Genomic DNA, 22,245 nt, shown 5'->3' with positions numbered 1-22,245 from the left:
CTCAGGGCCAGTCTTCCTCAGCAAAAAGAGGATTGGCAGCAGTTAGCTCAGGGCTAATCTTCCTCAAAAAAAAAAAAAAAATTAAAATTAAAAGAAAGATGGAGAGAAGGTAGTGGGGGTAATATCCTCCTCTTTTGTAAAGAGGAGTCAAGACACTGACAAAAGTTAATGGAACGAGAAATGGAGGTGTTGGTATGCTATTTAAAGTCACAGAAGTAACTATACGAAAATCAATATGTAAAAATTAAAGTTCAAGGGAAGAGGAGGAGGATCAGGAAAAGAGATCATGTAGATAAGGTAAATCATTTTTCCTAACGAACTATTGGTGGATACTGTCTAAAGTTAAAGTACAATATGAAAGAGGAAGCATATTATTTAAAGTTGTGTAAAAAACTGCCAGAAGAACTAAAACCAGCATTATGGACTAGATGTTTGTGTCCCCCCAGTTCACATGTTGGCATCCTAATCCCTGATGTGACGATATTGGGAAGTAGGGCATTTGGGAGGCGATCTGGTCATGAGCGTGGAGCCCTCGTGAATGGGATTAGCGCCCTATAAAAGAGACCCCAGGGAGCTCTCTCCCGCTTCCTCCATCTGAGGATGCAGAGTGAGAGGGCTGTCTGCAAACCTGGGAACCGGGCCTTCCCAAGAACCTAACCATGTTTACCCCCTGATCTTGCGCTTCCTGTCCCCAGAAAATACAAGAAAGAAAGTTCCGTGCTCTACAAGCCACCCAGTCCGTGGTATTCTGTTACAGCAGCCGGAACTAAGACGACCAGAGACAGAAGAGCTTGTCTTCGTGGACTGAAATTGGGAGTAAGGAGTCCTCAGATAGGAGACCGCTGCTTTTACTGCTTTTATTACAAGTTCCTCATTACTGTTTGGTCTACTTTCACAGGCATATATTATTTTGATATAGATTTTAAAAATTAAACCAAGTAGTTGATCTGGGCTTGTAGTGTGTTAAATCAAACAGATCTGTGAGAGCTCTTTGCCATTTTATGAGAGATTCTTCAGTAAATTAAAGACAACGTTGTTATTGCTTCACTTAGGCACCAAATTGATGCAAAACTTGAAGAGCTTCGTCCTCCTACTCTTTTCCGTTTCCCTATCTAACCTCATACTGGGAGGATGAGTATTTCAGTCTGTCTAATTTGGTAATTGTGCTGCATCTAATTTAGTAAATGCTCAAAGTTATTTTAACACGACCTTTATAAGCTGAAGTTTTTGTAGTAGCCAGAAGGTGGCATCAAAATCAATCGAGTGGAAATTCCCAAAGACAAGGCTCATACTCAAGTTTCGTGAGTAACTTCCCTGAAACTCCAAAGGCAGAGGAAGTTACACAGGTCAACAAAGCACTCCGTTTTCCTTTGAGGCCTCTGTTTTATCTGTTTCGACATTTTAGAAAACTCCTGGTGTTTCTCCTAGCATCCTTTTGGTTAGGCATGGATAAACAAAGCACAAAATGGCCAAACTCTACATCCTGAATACTGACACACCATCTCTAAACACGGAACTTGAGCCAGGATATAAGGAATGCTTTGAGAGTTGACAATCAAAGGGTTGCCGTGAGTGCATTGTGACACTAACAAGAACAAATACTCTAATTGTTACAGTCTAACAAGTATTTTCCAGACTAAATTGTTTGGGGTGTATGTGTATCAATCTATGCACAACTCTATCAATGTGCAGCCTAAAGAGCACAGGATTTGGGGTTAGAACATGCTACTTTTGCCATTTAGTTGTCAGATGACCCAGAAGAGGTACTTCAGCCTTCTTGAATTCATTTCCTAATTTTCTAAATGAGAGTAACGATAATGATAGCCACTTAGCAGTGTTGTTGTGAGGATCTGATAGGATCTTCACACTGACCTCCACCTTGGGAGCAAAGCACTCTCTTATTCGTGCTACCGCTTTACTCTGGTTCCTTTAACAGTGAATTTACTGAGCGCGTACTACAATGCCAGTGTTGCAGGTGCTGAGGATACAACAATGAAAAGGACAGGGAATGTCTCTAATCTCAAAGAGCTTTGGCTCCAGTAAGGGAAGATAAGTTAACAAATTAATAATCAGGATAATTCAGGTGGTGATAAGTACCTAAGAGATCCTCGTGCCAGAAAGTACCCAGGAAAATGGACGATAGAGGTGAATGCAAAGCTTCAGATGGGATTGTCAGCATTTTATTTTATTCTTCAAACAACACACTGAGCCAAACACTCTAGATGGAAATCCATGGATTTCTTTTTTTGTCTAGTTCCTATCTTTTAAGTTTTATTTATTCTTTCTTTTTTTATTGCTGTAACATTGGTTTTTAACATTATATAAATTTCAGGTGTACATCATTATATTTCGATTTCTGTTAGATTACATCATGTTCCCCACCTAAAGACTAATACAATCCATCACCACGCACATGTGCCTAATCACCCCTTTCGACCTCCTCCTTCCTCGCTTCCCCTCTGGTAACCACCAATCCAGTTTATGTCTCTTTGTGTTTGTTTGTTGTTGTTTTTATCTTTACTTATGAGTGAGATGATACGGTATTTGACTTTCTTCCTCTGACTTATTTCACTTAGCACAATACCCTCAAGGTCCATCCATGTTGTCACAAATGGCAAGATTTCATCCTTTTTTATGGCTGAGTAGTATTCCATTGTCTTTATCCATTTGCCCCTTGATGAGCACTGAGATGCTTACAAGTTTTGGCTATTGTGAATAACGCTGCAATGAACATAGAGGTGCATGTATCTTTATGTGTTCATGCTTTCATGTTTTTTGGGTCAATGCCCAGCAGTGGCTTAGCTGGATTGTATGGTAGTTCTATTCTTAATTTTTTGAGGAATTTCCATACTGTTTTGCATAGTGGCTGCACCAGTTTGCACTCCCACCAGCAGTGTATAAGCGTTCCCTTTTCTCTACATCTTTTCCAATACTTGTTTCCTGTCTTATTAATTATAGCCATTCTGACCAGTGTGAGGTGATATCTCATTGTAGTTTTTGGGTTTTTTTTTAAAAGATTTTATTTTTTCCTTTTTCTCCCCAAAGCCTCCCTGTACATAGTTGTGTATTCTTCGTTGTGGGTTCTTCTAGTTGTGGCATGTGGGATGCTGCCTCAGCGTGGTCTGATGAGCAGTGCCATGTCCGCACCCAGGATTCGAACCAACGAAACACTGGGCTGCCTGCAGCGGAGCGCACGAACTTAACCACTCGGCCACAGGGCCAGCCTCTCTCATTGTAGTTTTGATTTGCATTTCCCTGACACTTAGGGAGGTTGAACATCCTTTCACGTGCCTGTTGGCCATCTGTATATCTTCTTTGGAGAAATGTCTGTTCAGATCTTTTGCCCATTTTTTAATTCTTTATTTTTTTGTAGTTGAGCTATATGAGTTCTTTACATATTTTGGATATTAACACCTTATCAGACATATGGTTTGCAAATACCTTCTCCCCATTGTTAGGCTATCTTTTCATTTTGTTGATGGTTTCCTTTGCTGTGCAGAAGCTTTTTAGTGTGATGTAGTCCCATTTGTTTATTTTTTCTATTCTTTCCCTTGCCCATTCTGACATGGTATTTGAAAATATGCTGCTAAGACCAAAAGAGAAGAGCATAATATTTATATTCTCTTTTAGAAGTTTCTAGTTTTATTGAGATATAATTGACATATAACATTGTATTCATTTAAGGTGCACAACATAATGATTTGATATATGTAATACTGCAAAATTATTACCATAATAAGTTTAGTTAGCATCCATCACTTCACATAGCTTTTTTCTTGTGATGAGAACTTTTAAGATCTACTCTCTTAGCAACTTTCAAATATACAGTACAGTATTGTTAACCACAGCCACCATGGAATTGTGAATAATGCTGCAATGGACAGAGAGATGTAGAAATGTATTCAAGATATTGATTTCAATTCCTTCGAATATAAACCCAGAAGTGGAATTACTGGATCATATGTTAGTTCTATTTTTAATTTTTATACAAATCTCCATACCTTTTCCATAGTGGCTGCACCAAGAGTGCACAAGGGCTCCCTTTTCTCTACACCCTTGCCAACATTTATCTCTTGCATCTTTGGTGATAGCCATTCTAACAGGTGTGAGGTGATATCTTGTGGTTTTCATTTGCATTTTCCTGATGATTACTGATGCTAAGCACCTTTTCATGTACTTGTTGGCTATTTATATGTCTTCTTTGAAAAAACTGTCTATTCAGATTCTTTGCCCATTTTTTTACTGGATTATTTCTTTTTTTGGTATGGAGTTCTATGAGTTCCTTGTATATTTTGAATATTAACCTCTTATCACATATGTAGTTTGTGAATACTTCCTCTCATTTCACATGTTGCCTTTTTATTTTATTGATGATTTCCTTTGCTGTGCAGAAGCTTTTTAGTTTCATGTAATCCCATTTGTTTATTTTTTTGCTTTTATTGCTTTTGCTTTTGGTGTCAAACCCAGAGCCAAGACTGATGTCAAGGAGCTTACCACCTATGTTTTCTCGTAGGAGTTTTATGATTTCAGGTCTTACATTCAAGTCTTTAATTCATTTTGAAGTGATTTTTGTGTATGGTATAAGATAAGGGTCCAATTTCATTCTTTTGCATGTGGATGTCCAGTTTTCCCATCACCATTTATTGAAGAGACTATCCTTTCCCCATGCATATTTTTGGCTCCTTTGTTGAAAATTAATTGACCTTATATGCATGGGTTTATTTGGGGGATCTCTATTCTGTTCCATTGATCTACGTGTCTGTTTTTATGCCAATACCATGCTGTTTTGATTACTGTCACTTTGTAGTATAGTTTGAAATCAGGAAGTGTGATGCCTCTAGCTTTGTTGTTCTTTCTCAAGACTGCTTTGGCTATTCAGGGTCTTTTGTGGTTCCACACATCTTTTCAGATTTTCTTTTCTATTTCTGTGAAAAAAACTTGAAATTTTGATAGAGATTGCATTGAATCTGTAGTTTTCTTTGGGTAGTATGGACATTTTAACAATATTAATTCTTCAAATCCTTGAATATGGAATATCGTTCTATTTATTTGTGTCTTCTTCAATTTATTTCATCAATATTTTATAGTTTTCAGTGCACAGATCTTTCATCTCCTTTGTTAAATTTATTCCTAAGTATTTTATTCTTTTTGATGCAACTGTAAATGGAATTTTCTTACTTTCTCTTTCTGATTGTTTTTTATGAGTGCATATTGATTCTGTATCCTACAACTTTACTAAATTTATTAGTTCTAAGAGGTTTTTGGTGCAGTCTTTAAGGTTTTCTATATATAATATCATGTCATCTGCAAATAGAGATAGTTTTACTTCTTCCTTTCCAATTTGTAAAATATGTTTTATTTCTTTTTCTTGCCTAATTGCTCTAGCTAGGATTTCCAGTCCTATGTTGAGTAGAAGTGGAAAGAATGGGAATGCTTGCCTTGTTTCTGATTTTAAAGGAAAAGCTTTTAGCTTTTCACCATTGAGTATGATGTTAGCTGTGGGCTTGTCAGACATGGCTTTTATTACGTTGAGGTACATTCTCTCTATGCTTAGTTTGTCAAGAGTTTTTATCTCAACAAAAGTTAAATGGACATTAAAATCTGTCAAGTGATTTTTCTGCATATTGAGATGCTCGTATGATTTGTACACTTCATTTTGTTAATGTATTGTATCACACATCTGTTGATTTGTGGATGTTGAACCATCCTTGTATCCCTGGAATAAATCCCACTTGATCATGGTATATAATCCTTTTAACGTGTTACTAAATTTGATTTGCTGATTTTTTGTTGAGGATTTTTGCTTCTATGTTCATCAGGGATATTGGCCTGTAATTTTCTTTTTTGTAGTGTCTTTGTCTAACTTTGGTATCAGGGTAATGTCAGCCTCATAAAATGAGTTTGGAAGTGTTCCCTCCTATTTTATTTTTTGGAAGAACTTAAGAAGGATTGCTATTAATTCTTCTTTAAGTGTTTGGTAGAATTCACCAGTGAAACCATCTGATCCTGCACTTTTTTTTGTCAGGAGGTTTTAAATTATGGATTCAATATCCTTACTAGTAAACAGTCTGTTCAGATTTTCTATTTCTTCATGATTCAGTCTTGGAAGGTTGTAGGTTTCTAGAAATTTACCCATTTCTTTTAGGTTGTTCAATTTGTTGGCGTATATCTGTTCATAGTAATCTTCTGTGATCCTTTTATTTCTGTGATATCAGTTGGAATTCTCTTCTTTAATTTCTAATTTTATTTACTTGAGTCTTCTCCCCCCCCCCCACCCCGCCTTTTTTTTGGTAATTCTAGCTAGAGGTTTGTCTATTTCATCTTTTCAAAAGCCCGCTCTTAGTTTCATTAATCTTTTGTGTTGTCTTTTTAGTTTCTATGTCACTTATTTCCACTCTAGTCTTTGTTATTTCGTTGCTTCTTCTAACTTCATGCTTAGCTTGTTCTTCTTTTTCTAGTTCCCTGAGGTGTAAAGTTGTTTAGTTGTTTAGTTGAGATTTTTCTTGTTTCTTGAGGTAAGCATTTATCATTATGAACTTCTGCTTAGAACTGCTTTGCTGTAGTCCATAAGTTTTGGCATGTTGTATTTCCATTTTCATATCTCAAGATACCCCTTGATTTCTCTTTTGATTTTTTCTTTGACCCATTGGTTGTTCAAGAGTGTGTTGTTTAATATCCACATATTTGTAAATTTTTTCTTGTAATTGATTTCCAGTTTTATACCACTGTGGTTGAAAAAGATGTTTGATATAATTTCAGTTTTCTTAAATTTACTAAGACTTGTTTTGTGGCCTAACATATCCTGGAGAATGTTCTATGTGTGCTTGAGAAGAATGTGTATTCTGCTGCTGTTGGATAGAATGTTCTGTAAACGTCTGTTAAGTTCATCTTGTCTAATGTGTTGTTTAAGTCCAATATTTCCCTATTAATTTTCCATCTGTATACTCTATCCATTGTTAGAAGTACAGTTTTAAATTCCCATACTACTATTGTATTGCCGTCTATTTCTCCCCAAAAGTTTGTTAACATTTGCCTTATATATTTAGGTGTTCCTATATTGGATACATAAATATTTACAAATCTATATCCTCTTGTGGGATCGATCCCTTTATTGTTATATAATGACCTTCTTTGTCTCCTATTACAGTCTTCGGCTTAAAGTTTATTTTTATCATATAAATATAGCTACTCTTGCTTTCTTTTGGTTTCCATTTGCATGAAATATCTTTTTCCACCCTTTCACTTTCAGTCTGTACGTATCCTTAAAGCTGAAGTGAGTCTCTTGTATGCAGTAGCTTGTTGGGTGTTTTTTTTTTTTTTTTTTATCCATTCAGCCACTCTGTCTTTTGATTGGGGAATTTAGCCCATTTACACTTAAGTAATTATTGATAGGTATGGACTTACTATTGCCATTTTGTTAATTGTTATTTGGTTGTTTAGTAACTGTTTTGTTCATCTCCTCTTCTCTTGCTTTCTTCCTTTGTGATTTGATGATTTTCTATAGTGGTATGCTTAGATTCCTTTCTCTTTATCCTCTGTGTATCACACATAGATTTTTGCTTTGCCATTACCGTGAAACTTAAATAAAACATCTTATAGTTATAAGAGGCTATTTTAAGCTGATACTTTGTGAACACATACTAAAGATTTCATGTTTTTGATTTCACAATTTAATTCTTTTATCTTGTGTATCCATAAACTAATTATTATAGTTATTTTTACTATTTTTGTCTTTTAACCTTCATACTAGATTTATAAGTGATTTATTGACCACCATTGCAATATTTGAATATACTGAATTTAACTATGTGCTTACTTTTACCTGTGAGATTTATACTTTCACATGTTTTCCTGTTACTAATTAGAATCCTTTCTTTTCTTGAAGAGTTGCTTTAACATTTCTTATAAGGCCCGTCTGGCGGTGGTGAAATTCTTCAGCTTTTGCTTGTCTAGAAAACTCTTTCTCTTTCCTTCAATTCTGAAGAACAATTTGTCTAGGTAGAGTATTCTTGGTTGTCAGTTTTTTTTCTTTCATCACTTTGACTATATTGTTCCACTCCCCTCTGGCCTGCAACGTTTCTGCTGAAAAATCTGCTGATATTCTTATGGAGGTTCCCTTGTATGTAACAAGTTGCTTGTCTCTTGCTGCTTTTAGGTTTCTCTCCCTGTTTTTAATTTTTGACTATTTAATTATAATATGTCTTGGTGTAGGTCTCTATGGATTTACCGTGTTTGGAACTCTCTGAGATTCCCAAGTCTGGATGTCTGTTTCCCCAGGTTAGGGGAGTTTCCAGCCATTGTCTCCTTGAATAAGCTTTCTATCCTTTTTTCTCTCTTCTCCTTCTGAGACCCCTATAATGCAAATATTTCTCCATTTCCTGGTATCCCATAAGTCTCTTAAGCTATCTTCATTTTTTCATTCTTTTTTCTTTTTGCTTCTCTGATTGGATGTTCAACTAGTTTCTGTACTTCTTTTAGAGGGAAATTACTTTGTGTATAGCTGTATATTTGGTGTGTCCATGGGAAGGGGTGAGTTCAGGAGTTTCCTTTATTGCCATCTTGGACTGGAACTCTCTCTCTGAAATCCATGAATTTATTGACCTTCCATGAAGACTGATAAATCCTTGAAAAAGACTCTGCATCTTATATACTTTGAGTATCTCTAATATTTTGCATAGTGACTGTCCCATTGAAGGACCTCCACAAATGATGCAGCATTGAATATGGAAGTACTTTTGAAAAAGAAGGGACAACATAAATTTCTCACTAATTACTATCTCTCATTTAATTTGTTCATTATTATCAGGAAATTAAGACTGAGGAAGACTGTATCCCATGCCCAAAGGTCAATGGTGGAAGAGAGTAAAGTCAGGATTTCAATCCAGAGTATGTATGCTTTCAACAAAATGTTTGTTTTGTCTGTTTTTTTTTTTAAGGAGCTTTGATAAGTAAGGCAATCCATTGCCTCAGCTTATGTACTTTTGCTTTAAGTTCTTTATTTATGGGAAATATAAAAATATTACATATTTTTGGTAGAAACTTGCAATGCATATTAACATATAAATAAGAAAATTAAAATTTCTCGTAATTCTATTCCATTATATCTGCCATTAATTCTTTGTCAAAGGAAAAAGCTTAATGTTTTTCTGTTTACATGCTCTTTATGAACAATTAAAACAGTTCAAGAGGGTATAAACAAGCAGCAGGAACGGTCTTTTAAACGTAAAATGAATGTGTCACTCTCTTGCTGAACACCTTTCCATGGCCTTCCTAGACTTTTAAGTAGTCCAGACACTTTAGCAGAGCTCATAGCACCACAATGCTAACTCCTACCCATTTCTTGGATATCTGCCCATTCCACTTCCCTCCTTGTTTGCTACATTCCAGCCTCTTGGGCTTCTTTCTGTTCCTGGAGTATCATAGGCCCACCCTTGCCTCAGGACCTTTACCCTTGTCACTTTCAAGCCCTTCCTAGGGTTTTTGAAAGGCTGCCTTCTTTCTACTCTTCATGTTTCAGTTCAAAAGTCACCTCGTCGTGAAAGCCCTCCTCTGCTTCCCACAACCATGAGGCAGCCCTTTGCATAATAGTCATTCTCTATCAGGCCACTTGTTTTGTTTTTTCCTTCATAGGATTTATTACTGTTTGAAAATATCTGGTTTGTTTACATCTTTATTGCATTGGCCTTCTCATTAAATGTAAGCTTCATGAGTGCAGGTAGCTTGTCCATTTGTTTGCACTATAACCTCAGCTTTTAGAATACTGTTCGAGACATACTCAGTAAACACATGAATAAAAAGAAAAATATAATCCCACTACCCAGAAATAACTACTATAAACATGTGTATATACTTTCAGACTTTTTTTCCTTGCATGTATAGGTGGTTTTATATATGTGATATTCATTTATCACAAACACACTCACAAGACAGAATTATACTATACATAACACTTTAGTAACCTGATTTCGTGAATTAACAATATATCATGTGTATATTTTTCATGCCAAAAAAATATCCCTACACAATCATTTTTAATGATTAAATAGCATTTTATTATATGACTGTACCATAATTCACTTAATCAATTTCCTGTTGATAGACATTTAGGCTATTTCCATTTTATTATTACTATTTCATAGCACTTATAACATTAGTAAACTTTATGCAAATTTCCATTGGATAAATTTCTAGGAGGAAAACTGCTGAGTCAAAAAGAATATATGAATTGGATAAATATTTGATAAAATATGATAAATATTATCTTATTTCACTACCACCAGTAGAAAATGAGATGCTTTTTTCTCTTCACTCTAGTCAACACTGCAAATTTTAATCACTTTATTTGACAACCTTATAAGCAAAAATAATACACCTTTATTAATTTGTACTTTTGTTTTTTAAAGATTGGCACCTGAGCTAACAACTGTTGCCAATCTTCTTTTTTTTTCTGCTTTATCTCCCCAAATCCCCATGGTACATAGTTGTATATCTTAGTTGCAGGTCCTTCTAGTTGTGGCATGTGGGACGCCACCTCAGCGTGGCCTAACGAGTCATGCCATGTCTGTGCCCAGGATCCGAACCGGTGAAACCCTTGGCTGCAGCAGTGGAGCACGTGAACTTAACCACTCGGCCATGGGGCCAGCCCCAATTTGCATTTTTTTAACTGTGGTTGAACAGCACTTTCTATTGTTATTGGCCATTATATTATGTTATTTCCTGTTTATGACTTTTGCCCACTTGTATATTGGATGATCGTCTTTTTCTTTCTGATTTGGTAGAGGTAGTTCATATAATAAAGCTATCGACCTGTTTTCAGATATATATGTTGAAAATATTTATTTTTCCTGGATTGCCACTTAATCTTTTAACTTTGTATACAGTAGGCTCAAGTGGGTTTAGTCTGTGTAGGAATATACTTTAAAATTTCTGTTATGTTTTCTGGCTTTCATTGTCATGTTTAGCAAAGGTTTCTTTATCCCCTAATTCTATAAATATACCCCTGCATTTTCTTCTGTACTTTTAGGTTGTATATTTTATATACAAAATCTCCAATGTTTCAGTATTCATTTTGGTGTAAGGTATGACATAAATATCCAATTTTCTTTTGTATTCATGAATAGCATTTCAGTTAATTCAATATCACTTTTTAATAATCCATCTTTTTGCTATTGACTTGGAATCCCATATTTATCACATTGAAAATTTATATTTGTATTTATTTCTTTCTGCCTAGTTCTATGATAGTTCCATTCTGTTTTAATGATTGAAATCTGATGCTTTCATAAATATTTTCACTTACTATTAAAAGCTCTAAGCATCATTTAAAGTAATTTTCTTGTTAAATTTGCTAGTTAACACACATTTATTACAATAATTAAAACAATTGAGAGGCTTAAAATATACATTGAAATAGCATAGATGGTTCAGAAACAAATACACAAATTTATTATATGATAATTGTGGTATCAGAAATCAGAGGGGGAAAAGAGCATATTATTCAACAAACTATTCTGAGATAATTGGCTCTGCAATTGGAAAAATTAAAGTTTGATTCCTATTTCATTCTATATACAAAAATGAATTCCAAGTGGATTAAAAATTTAAATATAAAAAAAGGGGGCCAGCCCGGTGGTGAAGTGGTTAAGTGTGCACATTCCGCTTCAGCAGCCTGGGGTTCGTCGGTTCAGATCCTGGGTGTGGACATGGCACTGCTTGGCACGCCATGCTGTGGTAGGTGCACCAGGTATAACGTAGAGGAAGATAGGCATGGATGTTAGCTCAGGGCCAGCCTTCCTCAGCAAAAAAGAGAGGATTGGCAGCAGATGTCAGCTCAGGGCTAATCTTCCTCAAAAAAAAAAAAAAAGGAAACCACAGAAATAGTAGAGAAATATAGGTGAATGTTATTTTCAAGAGGAGGAAGGCAATTATAATCATGACACAAAATCCAGAAAGCCAGAGAAAAATCAACAGAATCAACACTTAAACATATAAACAAAGATTTTTAATGGCTCCATTATATTTCATTAAATAGATGGTCCATAATTTATGATCCACATATTGCTGGATATCTGTATGGCTTCCAATAAGTTGTTATTATAAATAATACTTTAATGAGCATATCTGTGTTACACCAGGATTGTCTTTGAATGATCTTTACATACTGAAATTTGTAGTATACCATTTTTTTTGGAAATAAGTGGGTCATTGGCTTAGGTCTGGAAAACTTATTATTACAGAGTCCCTTTTAAAAATAGCCTATTTTAAAGAACTAGAGATTTAGAGATTTGTATGATTTTTTCTCCCACCTTGTGTTTTCTTTTTCCTTCGTAGTGTAAAAGTTTTGTTGGCAATGTCTAGGATTTTTTGAGTTACTGAGGTTAAAATAAGAATTATCACCCTAGATCAGAATTTAGTTCTGTCATCTCTAATAGGTAATGTGGACCTTTTGTAGGAATCAGTCTGTCCACCATAAACTCAACCTGACATGATTGAGGATTTGCCCCATACCCGAATATCTGGTTTCTCTTGATCATCTAAAATAATTCTACTCTGAATTTTGTTAACCTTTTCCTGAATCTATTTTTTTAGTCTGTATATCTCTTGGAATAATAAGCTCCATAGTTATGGGAGTTATGGGTGGGCAACATAGGGAACCCAACAGAAGTGCTCTGAGCTGTGTTTTGTTTTGTTTTGTTTGAAGGAAAGAAATAAAAAACTTGCTTTCAGAAATGGAAACTTCTGTTATGCTTAACATTAGAAAGAAATTTGATAGAACATTCTTCCTTATTTGTTTCAACTACTCAGGGTCTGTAGTAGCTAAGTTGCATGGACAGGTCTACCACACAGTGAAGACTTTCTAGGTATGCCCCTCACTTTGAATGATGGAGCGACTTATCAGTAGGCACTGTGGCAAACACAATTCTTTTTTTTTTTTTTTTTTTTTAAAGATTTTATTATTTCCTTTTTCTCCCCAAAGCCCCCTGGTACATAGTTGTATATTCTTCGCTGTGGGTTCCTCTAGTTGTGGTATGTGGGACCTGCCTCAGCGTGGTCTGATGAGCAGTGCCATATCCGCACCCAGGATTCGAACCCACGAAACACTGGGCCGCCTGCTGCGGAGCGCGCGAGCTTAACCACTCGGCCACGGGGCCAGCCCCAAACACAATTCTAACAACAGCACTGTATAGCTTTTTAGGTGCCACTCAGAACTCAGCCTTCCAATAGCTCATTTCATAAGGCATTTTAAAATATGGCTTCTGATACAATCACTGGTCCAATTCATCCATTAAGATTGTATTTTCGGGGCCGGTCCCGTGGCCGAGTGGTTAAGTTCATGCGCTCCGCTGCAGGCGGCCCAGTGTTTCATTGGTTCGAATCCTGGGCGCGGACATGACACTGCTCATCAAACCACGCTAAGGCAGCATCCCACATACCACAACTAGAAGGACCCACAACGAAGAATATACAACTATGTACCGGGGGGGCTTTGGGGAGAAAAAGGAAAAAATAAAATCTTTAAAAAAAAAAAAAAAAGATTGTATTTTCACTAAGCAGAGTCTTCATGCTTTCTAATAGAATGCTGCAAAACAATGACATCTTAAGTCATATAATAGGAAACTTCCCAATTCCTTATAAACTGTCTCTGGGAATGAGGGAAGGGAAGGCCTCCTTTATGACTCTCAATATTCTTATAAAGTCTAGTAGAGTTAATGTAAAAGTGATTTCTAGGTTCCAGCTTAGACAGTAAAATTAGACAAAGCAAAGGTGGCCATACTCACTCATTGGGGGTGCCCTTCTGGCCACAAAAGTGGCCCTTGCTGTCTGTAGGATAGGCCACTCTCCTGGGGTCGCCATGTACCCAGGCTGCAGGAACAAGAAAGGACAAAAATTCTATCAGCAACAGCTGGCTAAAGGCAGCCTGATTTGAGAAATTAGAATGCACCATTGCAACACGCTAACCTCTCCCCTCGGTCACAGAAGATTATTGATTTTCTTCAAAGAGTAATTTCTTAATGAAAAGTAAAATAAAATATGGATGAATCAGTCAGAAAGCACATTTCTCTTATTCTCTCAAGATTCCCTTGGGTTGAAGCCAAAACATGAGGTAATGCACTTAGAAAATGACATGTATTAAAATGTGAATTAGAGGGCACACTACAAATGCTTGGCTGGCTAGAAGTCACTTTTCTAGGGCTCAAAACTAGATGACTTCATAGCAGAGCTAATAAATTTACAGTAAATAATATGATGTAATTCTTTTGGGTTATACATAAGTGAAAACCATTAAAGAATTCAAAGGAATGTAACTGTAATGCCCAATTCAGATTGACTAGTTCTCTATGATTTCATGGGACATTATAAAGGCAAACAGCAGCAACTTCAGAGGCAATACATAACAAAGATTTACCGTACATTTTGTCTGATAATCTCAAAGCTTACTATAAATATCAAGTGTTTTCAAACTTCACAATAACTGAAGACTAAATTCTATTTTCTCTGAAGACGTTGGGCTCTACCTCAGACAAACTCATTGCCTTTATTTTCTAAGAATCAGAAGCTTGACAGCTAGACTAGAGAACCACAGAAAGAAACACGCATTAGCTAAATGGAGTAATACTCCCTAGTTCTAACTGAATATTTCCAACTTCTCCAATTTGATTAATGTAGTTCCTAAAAATCTAGGAAATACATCGGTCATCTGATGCTTGCCTCTGCATATGGAAAACAGATCTCTTTGTCCTTGGCTATCTCCTCACCCACATTTCTTGGATTTGACAGTTTTGTTATAATTCAATCACCATTCTGTACATAGCCTGTGTGATTCGGGAAGATAAAAAAAAAATCAATTCTGAATGAGAATTTTAATATGGAAGAGAAATTTTTCTCAATAATTTTTCTCATCCATCCATGCCTTTCCTTTTAGTATTAAAGTATTTAGAAAAGTCTCCTTTGTCTAATTCTTTCTCCAATGTCAGAGGACAAATCGGTTTCATCTTCTAATACCTTCTTAGAAAATCTGACTCATTCAGGCAGCTCTCCGCTGTCATATCTTCCCGTCTTTATTTCCCAGAATAAAGAAACTAGACTATAAATAAGGCATTTAAATGACATCTAAGCATTCAGTGTACAATGTCTCTAGACAGTTTTATTATATTCTGGGTTTTTTTTTTCCCTTTTTTGTGAGGAAGATTGGCCCTGAGGTAACATCAGTTGCCAATCTTCCTCTTTGTCCTTGAGGAAGATTTTTGCTGAGCTAACATCTGTACCAATATTCCTTTATTTTATATGAGATGCCACCAGAGCATGGCTTGATGAACGGTGCTGGGACTGCGCCCAGGATTCGAACCTGTGAACTCCTGGCCACTGAAGAGGAGCTCACGAACTCAACCACTATGGCACTAGGCTGGCCCCTAATATATTTTGTTTTTATATCTTAGTTTGTCACATTTTGGCTAAAACTAAGAAAGAAATCTAATTTTACCTGACTCTATTTTCTGTAATATGTTTCTTTTAACTTTATTCCAAAATGTTATATTCCTTTTCCATATAATTATAATTCAGAAATGGGCACCTAGGGGCTGGCCTGGTGGCACAGCGGTTAAGTTCACATGTTCCACTTCAGCGGCTTGGGATTTGCCAGTTCAGATCCTGGTTCGGACATGGCACTGCTTGGCAAGCCATGCTGTGGTAGGTGTTGTCCTACGTATAAAGTAGAGGAAGATGGGCATGGATGTTAGCTCAGGGCCAGTCTTCCTCAGCAAAAAGAGGAGGATTGGCAGCAGATGTTAGCTTAGGGCTAATCGTCCTCAAAAAAAAGAAAAAAGAAATGGGCTCCTAAGAAGCATTTGGATTACTAGATTTGCTACTTAATCTATTTATGACCCTGAACAAGTCACTTAATTGTTTTAGTCTTGGCTTTCTAATTTGTTACTATAAAATGGGTATAATAATACCCAGCCCCGGAAGAATGTTGAGAACATGAAAGAAGATAATAAAAGTAGAACCCCTGACATGGCGCTTAGCGTCCAGTATGGACTCGGCAATGTTAGTTCCTGTCTCATTAGGCTTCCCCAAAATCAAACCCTGATACAAGGATTTCGGTGCAGATAGGTTAATTTTGGAGGTGATCCTAGGAAGTTTAAGTGGAAGTGAGGAGAGTGAGACAGGGAAGGAAACAAAGTTAATAAAGGGCATGTTCATGAGTGGGATACTGTTGTGGGCAGTGGTGACTCCATCCTGCTGGAGACCTTCTGAGGAGCCGTATTGGACACGCCTGTCAGTGGGCATGGTAGAACTGTGTGCCATTGCTGCAAGCAAACTCAGAAGGATGGAGGGTGGTGGGGTGGGGCATCAGCTTCATCTGCTATGGTTCTCTTTCCCTTTTTCATCATAAGTCAATTAATCAAAGAACTTACTAAATGACCACTATGTGTCCTGTAGTAGAAGTCAATCCCAGTATAGTTTATGTCAGAGTTCTCAAGAAACACATGAAAAGGAGAGAATAAAGTATGTAGGCTTAGAGAAGAGGTGGGACATGGGAAAGACTGAAAAATGACTAGGATTTGGACAGGTGGCCAGGAGTAAGGAAAGAATTCTAGATTGAGGAAATATTTTAATAATAAGAGCTTCAATTTATTAATTGCTTACAATGTGTCAAGTACTAGGCTAAGTGTTTTACATTCATTGTCTCATTTGAGTCTCACAACAATTCTATGATACAGTCTCACAATAACTCTATGAGGTTATTTTCATCCTTTTCATCTAAATTTTATAGATGAGTGTTGCTCAGAGTTTTATTTCCTTCACATGATCACACAGTTTTTAAGTGATATAAACAGGGCTTGAACTTAGGTGTGTTGCTCTCTAGGGCCCAGGCTCTAACCACTAGACTGTAGTAGCTACATGCTGCCGGCTAAAGGATAAATTAGGAATGAGCTCGTTAACAGTGGGAAACAACAAGGATACCAGCTAAATGAGGATCAGCAGTATGTTAGATACATATGGTAGGAAAGGAGATGGCACAGGTAATTTTGGAGCCTTTGCCAATTGAAAAGAAGAGCTTTGTACTTGGCAGGAGAGGGACAGTGTCTGGTTGGGAGGGATCCGATACCCAGGGACAAAGAAGAGGGAGATGAAGATGTAAGTGTCAAGGGAAGAGCTCTCCTTCCTGATTTTGTAGTTCGGAATTGTGGCAGGTGGCTGTGTTTACTAGACTGCTGCTGCATCTCTCCACGCAGCCTCTGGCACAGAAGTTGTGCTGCAGGTGGTCTGTATTTGAACTGGAACATCAAGTCTTTGAGCTGAAAGCTGCAAGGGCCAGTTCAACCTCAGTCAAGGGCTCCTGGTTTTCTTTATCTTCTCCATCAAGTCCACATCTCTCCACACCTCCACATAAAAAAGAGGAGAAGAAGGAGCTATCCAGCAGCAGTCATTTTCTCCATTAATAAAATAGGGGTCTTCTCACATTTTTACCCCCTTTCTTGGAATTTCTCTATTCATGGAGATTCTAGAACTGTGCTGTCCAGTATGGTAGCCACTAGCCAGAAGTGTGTACTGAGCACTTAAATGTGGCTCATCTGAATTGAGACCTACCATAACTGCAAAATACAACATATAACAAATAGTATACAATACTCCTTTTATAATCTTGAAATAATGTTCAGAGATAACATAACTCACCCATGCACTCAATTGCTTAAAAAAAAATAAAATAAAATGCCCTAGCTTGTAAATGAGATATAAGAAGAAAATAATTCATAATTAAACAACATGCGTATCAGTACGCAAATGCTCACGTGACTAAACTAGAAGACACAGTGAAATAGCCAGGGGCTTGTACCTGGAGATAGAGACACGGAATGTAATCGCTATAACTGCAGGAGGATACAGTACAAATGGTGTTGTCAAAGGTATGATTTTCCTAAATGAACGACTTTTCATAAATTCTAACAAAAAAACACAATCTTTCATTAAATTCCCTTGGTAGTTACTAAAACCATGCAAAAATAACATTTGCAATTTTAAAATGGAAGTTCTAGATTCAAATATTTAAAAAGAAGTTGTCACCTATATGAGCGGGGCAATTCTCGGTTGTGCAGAACTGTCCCAGATCTCGCCAGCCAGCTCCTTTCCCTGGCTCCCTCCCACTGAGTGCCAGTTGTACCTCCCAAACATTGTGACAACCAAAATGTCAACTCAAGCTTTCTGAAAGACCCCCTAGGCAGTGGTACTGCTCCAGCTGAGAGCCAGAGGTTTAGATGTTTATTCACACTCTTAAAAAGCTCAAAACATATAGACCCCACATCATCTTTTTTCTCCCAGATTTTTTTGTGGCTATGCTATCACGGAGTTCTTCCCTATAATTTAATCCCATTTACTTTTATTCAGCTGATCACCATGTATGGTGGCTTTCAGATATGGCCATAAATTATTTGAAATTTTTCCTTCAAAAAGTGGTGCTTAATTCCCCATCTTTTGAGTGTGAACTAGACTTAGTGACTTGCTTCTAATGAAGAGAATGTCGCAGAGATGACATTGGGTGACTTCCAAGAGTAGTTCATAAAAAGCATTGCAGCTTCCTCTTTGCTCTCTCTCTCTTTTAGATCACTAGCACTAGGGGAAGCCGTCTAACATGTCATGAGGACACTCAGACAGCTCTATAGAAAAGCCCACATGATTGTCAGCAGTCAGCGAGAACTGAAGCTTCCTGCTAACATCCATGCGAGTCATGCGAGTGAGCTGTGTAGAAAGCTGATCCTCTATCTGGGTCAAGCCTTCATCTGTCCGTGGCCTGGGCTTGCATCTTGACCGCTACCTCATGAAGAACTCGGAGCCAGAGCCACCCAGCTCAGTTGTTCCCAATTCCCCACCACAGAAACTGAGCGATAAGAAGCATTGCCAAGTTTAGGAGTAATTTCCTATGTAGCAATAGATAATTAACCACAATATAGCTTTTTAAAATCTTTTATATGCTTGAAGGAAGCAGTAAAAAGTCATCTTTCTCTCCTTCAACCTACGTTTCATAATATTAAATCCTCTCTTCTATTTAATTTGTTTTGCTATGTTTTAAACTCATAGCTAAAATTGTTAGGATTTTAGTATTTTTTGTTTCTTCACTATATGATTTAAAACATGGAGCCCTCAACTTGATTTACAACATTCCTTAGGGCCTAATGAATTATACAGTATCTGACATCTATTTACTTTAATTCTTAAAGGAAAGTTAACATAGAAAGCTTGATCTTAAAGAACTGAACTAGAATATGGTCAAACTCCCATTCATTCGTTCATTCACGCTGAGCTGTCAATCATCATATTCCTATTCACTTAGTCGTTCGTTTATTGGGCCTCACTATGTGATAGGCACATAAAGATTCTGAGGACATAGAGATGAACACATTCATATTTAGTATAGTGCTATTTCATAATTAACACAGTCTCTCTCAGGAAACTATATATCACCCCGATTGGCTACTGCAGAGGGAAGATGGTTTCTGAAGAATGATAATGGATTCTCTTAAGCTTGACCAAGACATGATCTCAATTTTAGCTGCTGTTCAAGGCATAGTCTCTCTGCTAGAACAAAGCAAAGCAGCCTCTGCCACCTTGGCTGCAACAATTGACCAAGCAAAGCTTTCCCCCTTTCCCACTAAGTAGAAAACACCAGGGCATTTGCTTTCACTTGGCAGGGACAGTACTGTATCCTCATGATCTTCCCTCAAGGTTATATGACCACCTAGCTCTGCCTTCGGTAGGTGTAGCTCACCCGAGTGACCCATCAGCGAGAGAGTCAGAGAAATAAATTCCACACTCATTCTCCAACCTCCAATCTACTGTCCATATCTCCCACAGACCAAACCAAATTGGAAGCCAGAGGACAAGAGCCTGTTGATGTAATCAAAAATGCCAGCTTCTCAGGGTACAGAGCAGGGCAAAGAGGAAGTAGAGAAGAGATCCAGAGGGGACAGTGAAAAATATCCAGGCCATGTTCTGAAGAAGTGAGCTGCCTACTCAACGGAGGAGCTTCAGACATATTCAGCAAGACATTTAGGACTTCATTAAAAACAAACAAACAGAAAACAACCAGAGACATAAGGTTTTCAAACTCTCTTTTGCAGAATTTACTGCAAAAGAAAAGAGCAGAAAGATGCACATTCTAAATTTCGGAGTCTGTAAAATGGAAACGGTGAGGGTAGGAGGTGAAAGATGGGACAAAGCATATTTTTAAAATACATTTGCAAAAAAAAAAATAGACATAGACTTGAAAGAAAATGGAAAAATAACCAAGAAACCAAATTAGGCTTTTCGCAACATTTTTGTGGTTTCTCTTTAATATGCTTCTTTTTCTGGTTAATCTAAATAGATGTTAGTTTACCAATATTTACAACTTGTTCAAGGTTCGGATTCACATTAGAAGATAGGTTTTTTTTTTTAAGTAAAAAAGTAGTTGGAGATAATAAGGACAGAAATGTATTCATTCTTTTCTTAATTCATTCCACAAATTTTTTTTGAGTGACTACTATCTGTCAGCACCATGCCAGACACTGGGTATATAACAGTCCTTGCTCTCCCAGAGCATACAGTGCATTGGGGGAAATAGATCTTAATGAATTAACCACACAAACAAACATGAAATTTCAATTCTGACAAGCACTACAAAGGAGCAATACGTGGTACAAAGACAGGGATGCATAGCTAGATAGATCGACTCTATCAGCTTCACTTAAAGTGGTCTTTTAGAGTTGTTTCTAAAATAGTTAGAAAATTAATGGAAAAAGATGATTGATCTAGACTGTTATTGAGTGCCTGCGACTTTGTCATCTGGTTTTATTCACCAACATAACCGAGGCAGTTTAATTCTAAAGCCCGTGCTCTTAACCACCACACTATACGGCCTTTTATTTAATAAAGAAGATGAATGAGGATTCTTTAAGTAATGAAGTTTCCTGGGGGGGGGGTCGTAGGGGGGAAGACCAGAACCCCATGATGCTCTCCTAATGCTTTTCTTTCCCTCCCTCTGCCCCTCACCCCCACGCCAGTTCCACCCAGAATTGGGCGTCAGGGAACAGCATCAGGGCAGTAAGTGAAAAGCAGGTATTCTATGAAAGCAAAATTCATGACTAATGTGATAGCTGCAGTCTTGCCCCTGTGAGACTGAGTGTGGCTCACTTCGCTGCACTGTCAGTGTATACAGTCTCTGATTGGTTGCAAAATTAGCCTGTTCTGTATGCACTAAAGAGAGGAACACATTTCTTTTGATAAACCACACCTATTAATACGGATGTGGTTTTTTCCTTCAGTTAGTGCTTGTATTATAAAGTAAATAAAATTATGTCAGACAGTATCTCATCCTTTGGGCTTTTTTTTGGCCAGGAAGACCTCAAAGGATTTCATAGATCTTTCAAAAAAGGTGTATTTACTAGTAGGTATTAATAATGAATATTACACATAGCATTTTCAGATGGATTAAATTATATCAATTTTTAGGAACGATGAGAGCTCTTCTTTCATATAAAGCAAGGGGATATTGCCAATTATACAACCACAGTTAAGCATGTAAACACCAAGATAAGTGAAACTGAACGCGTGGTGACCTTGACTTTTTCAAGGAAAACTTGAATAGGGAGAGAAGGACCTGCCTGAACAGACCCTCTGCTGTGGATTGCATGCCTGGCACTGACCATCATATTTTGCTGAAACAATCTCCCTGTAGTTCATTATAACCTAAGATACTGCCCCTCCATCATATCTAGAACCGTGTGTGTGCGTGTGCGCGAGCGCGTGCATGTATGTGTGTGTGTAAGCGAGAAAGAGAAGAGAGAAGAGAAATGATTTGTAAAACACTTCTTGTCTGGGTAATTCACAGCAGATAAGCAAAGATTGGTAAGAGATGGGTGAAAATGTTATTCAGGCAAATTATCCTTTTACTCATATCAAGGAAAGGTATGTTCCTGAAGTACCAGGAGCAAGTATTATTATCTGCTATTATCTCTCATTTTCAAACATTTGCAAAGCATGTTCCTTTCGTGCTTTAGCGTTGGGTCACAAGTTGCAGCCATTAGAAAGCCCTCTGTCAAGGAGAAAATGGGATTAGACCAACTGCCTGCATTGACACTTAAAAATTAACTGCAAATCTGTTTGGGGCAGCTAAGGCATTCCCTAAACACTTGCTGGTTGGGAATATTGCCTTTCAAATCATTATTTTGTATCCCTTAAAGGTATATTTTAACTGTTTTAATATGTGAG

General features: G+C 37.1%; 1 protein-coding gene across 10 annotated transcripts in view; it reads right to left on the bottom strand.

The window, feature by feature from the left end:
- SLC44A5 (solute carrier family 44 member 5) overlaps positions 1-22,245 on the bottom strand; it is a 316,589-nt gene that overhangs the window by 61,069 nt on the left and 233,275 nt on the right. For all 10 annotated transcript variants that reach the window (XM_023641846.2, XM_070267486.1, XM_070267482.1 and 7 more), the window contains one exon: positions 13,779-13,863. In XM_023641846.2, the coding sequence (XP_023497614.2) occupies positions 13,779-13,863 (85 nt within the window). The remainder of the gene's footprint in view (positions 1-13,778; positions 13,864-22,245) is intronic.

Source organism: Equus caballus, chromosome 5 (genome assembly GCF_041296265.1).
Source record: "Equus caballus isolate H_3958 breed thoroughbred chromosome 5, TB-T2T, whole genome shotgun sequence".
Classification (NCBI taxonomy): domain Eukaryota; kingdom Metazoa; phylum Chordata; class Mammalia; order Perissodactyla; family Equidae; genus Equus; species Equus caballus.
Note: the sequence above shows the minus strand (reverse complement) of the source record. Positions and strands in the feature narration are given on the sequence as shown.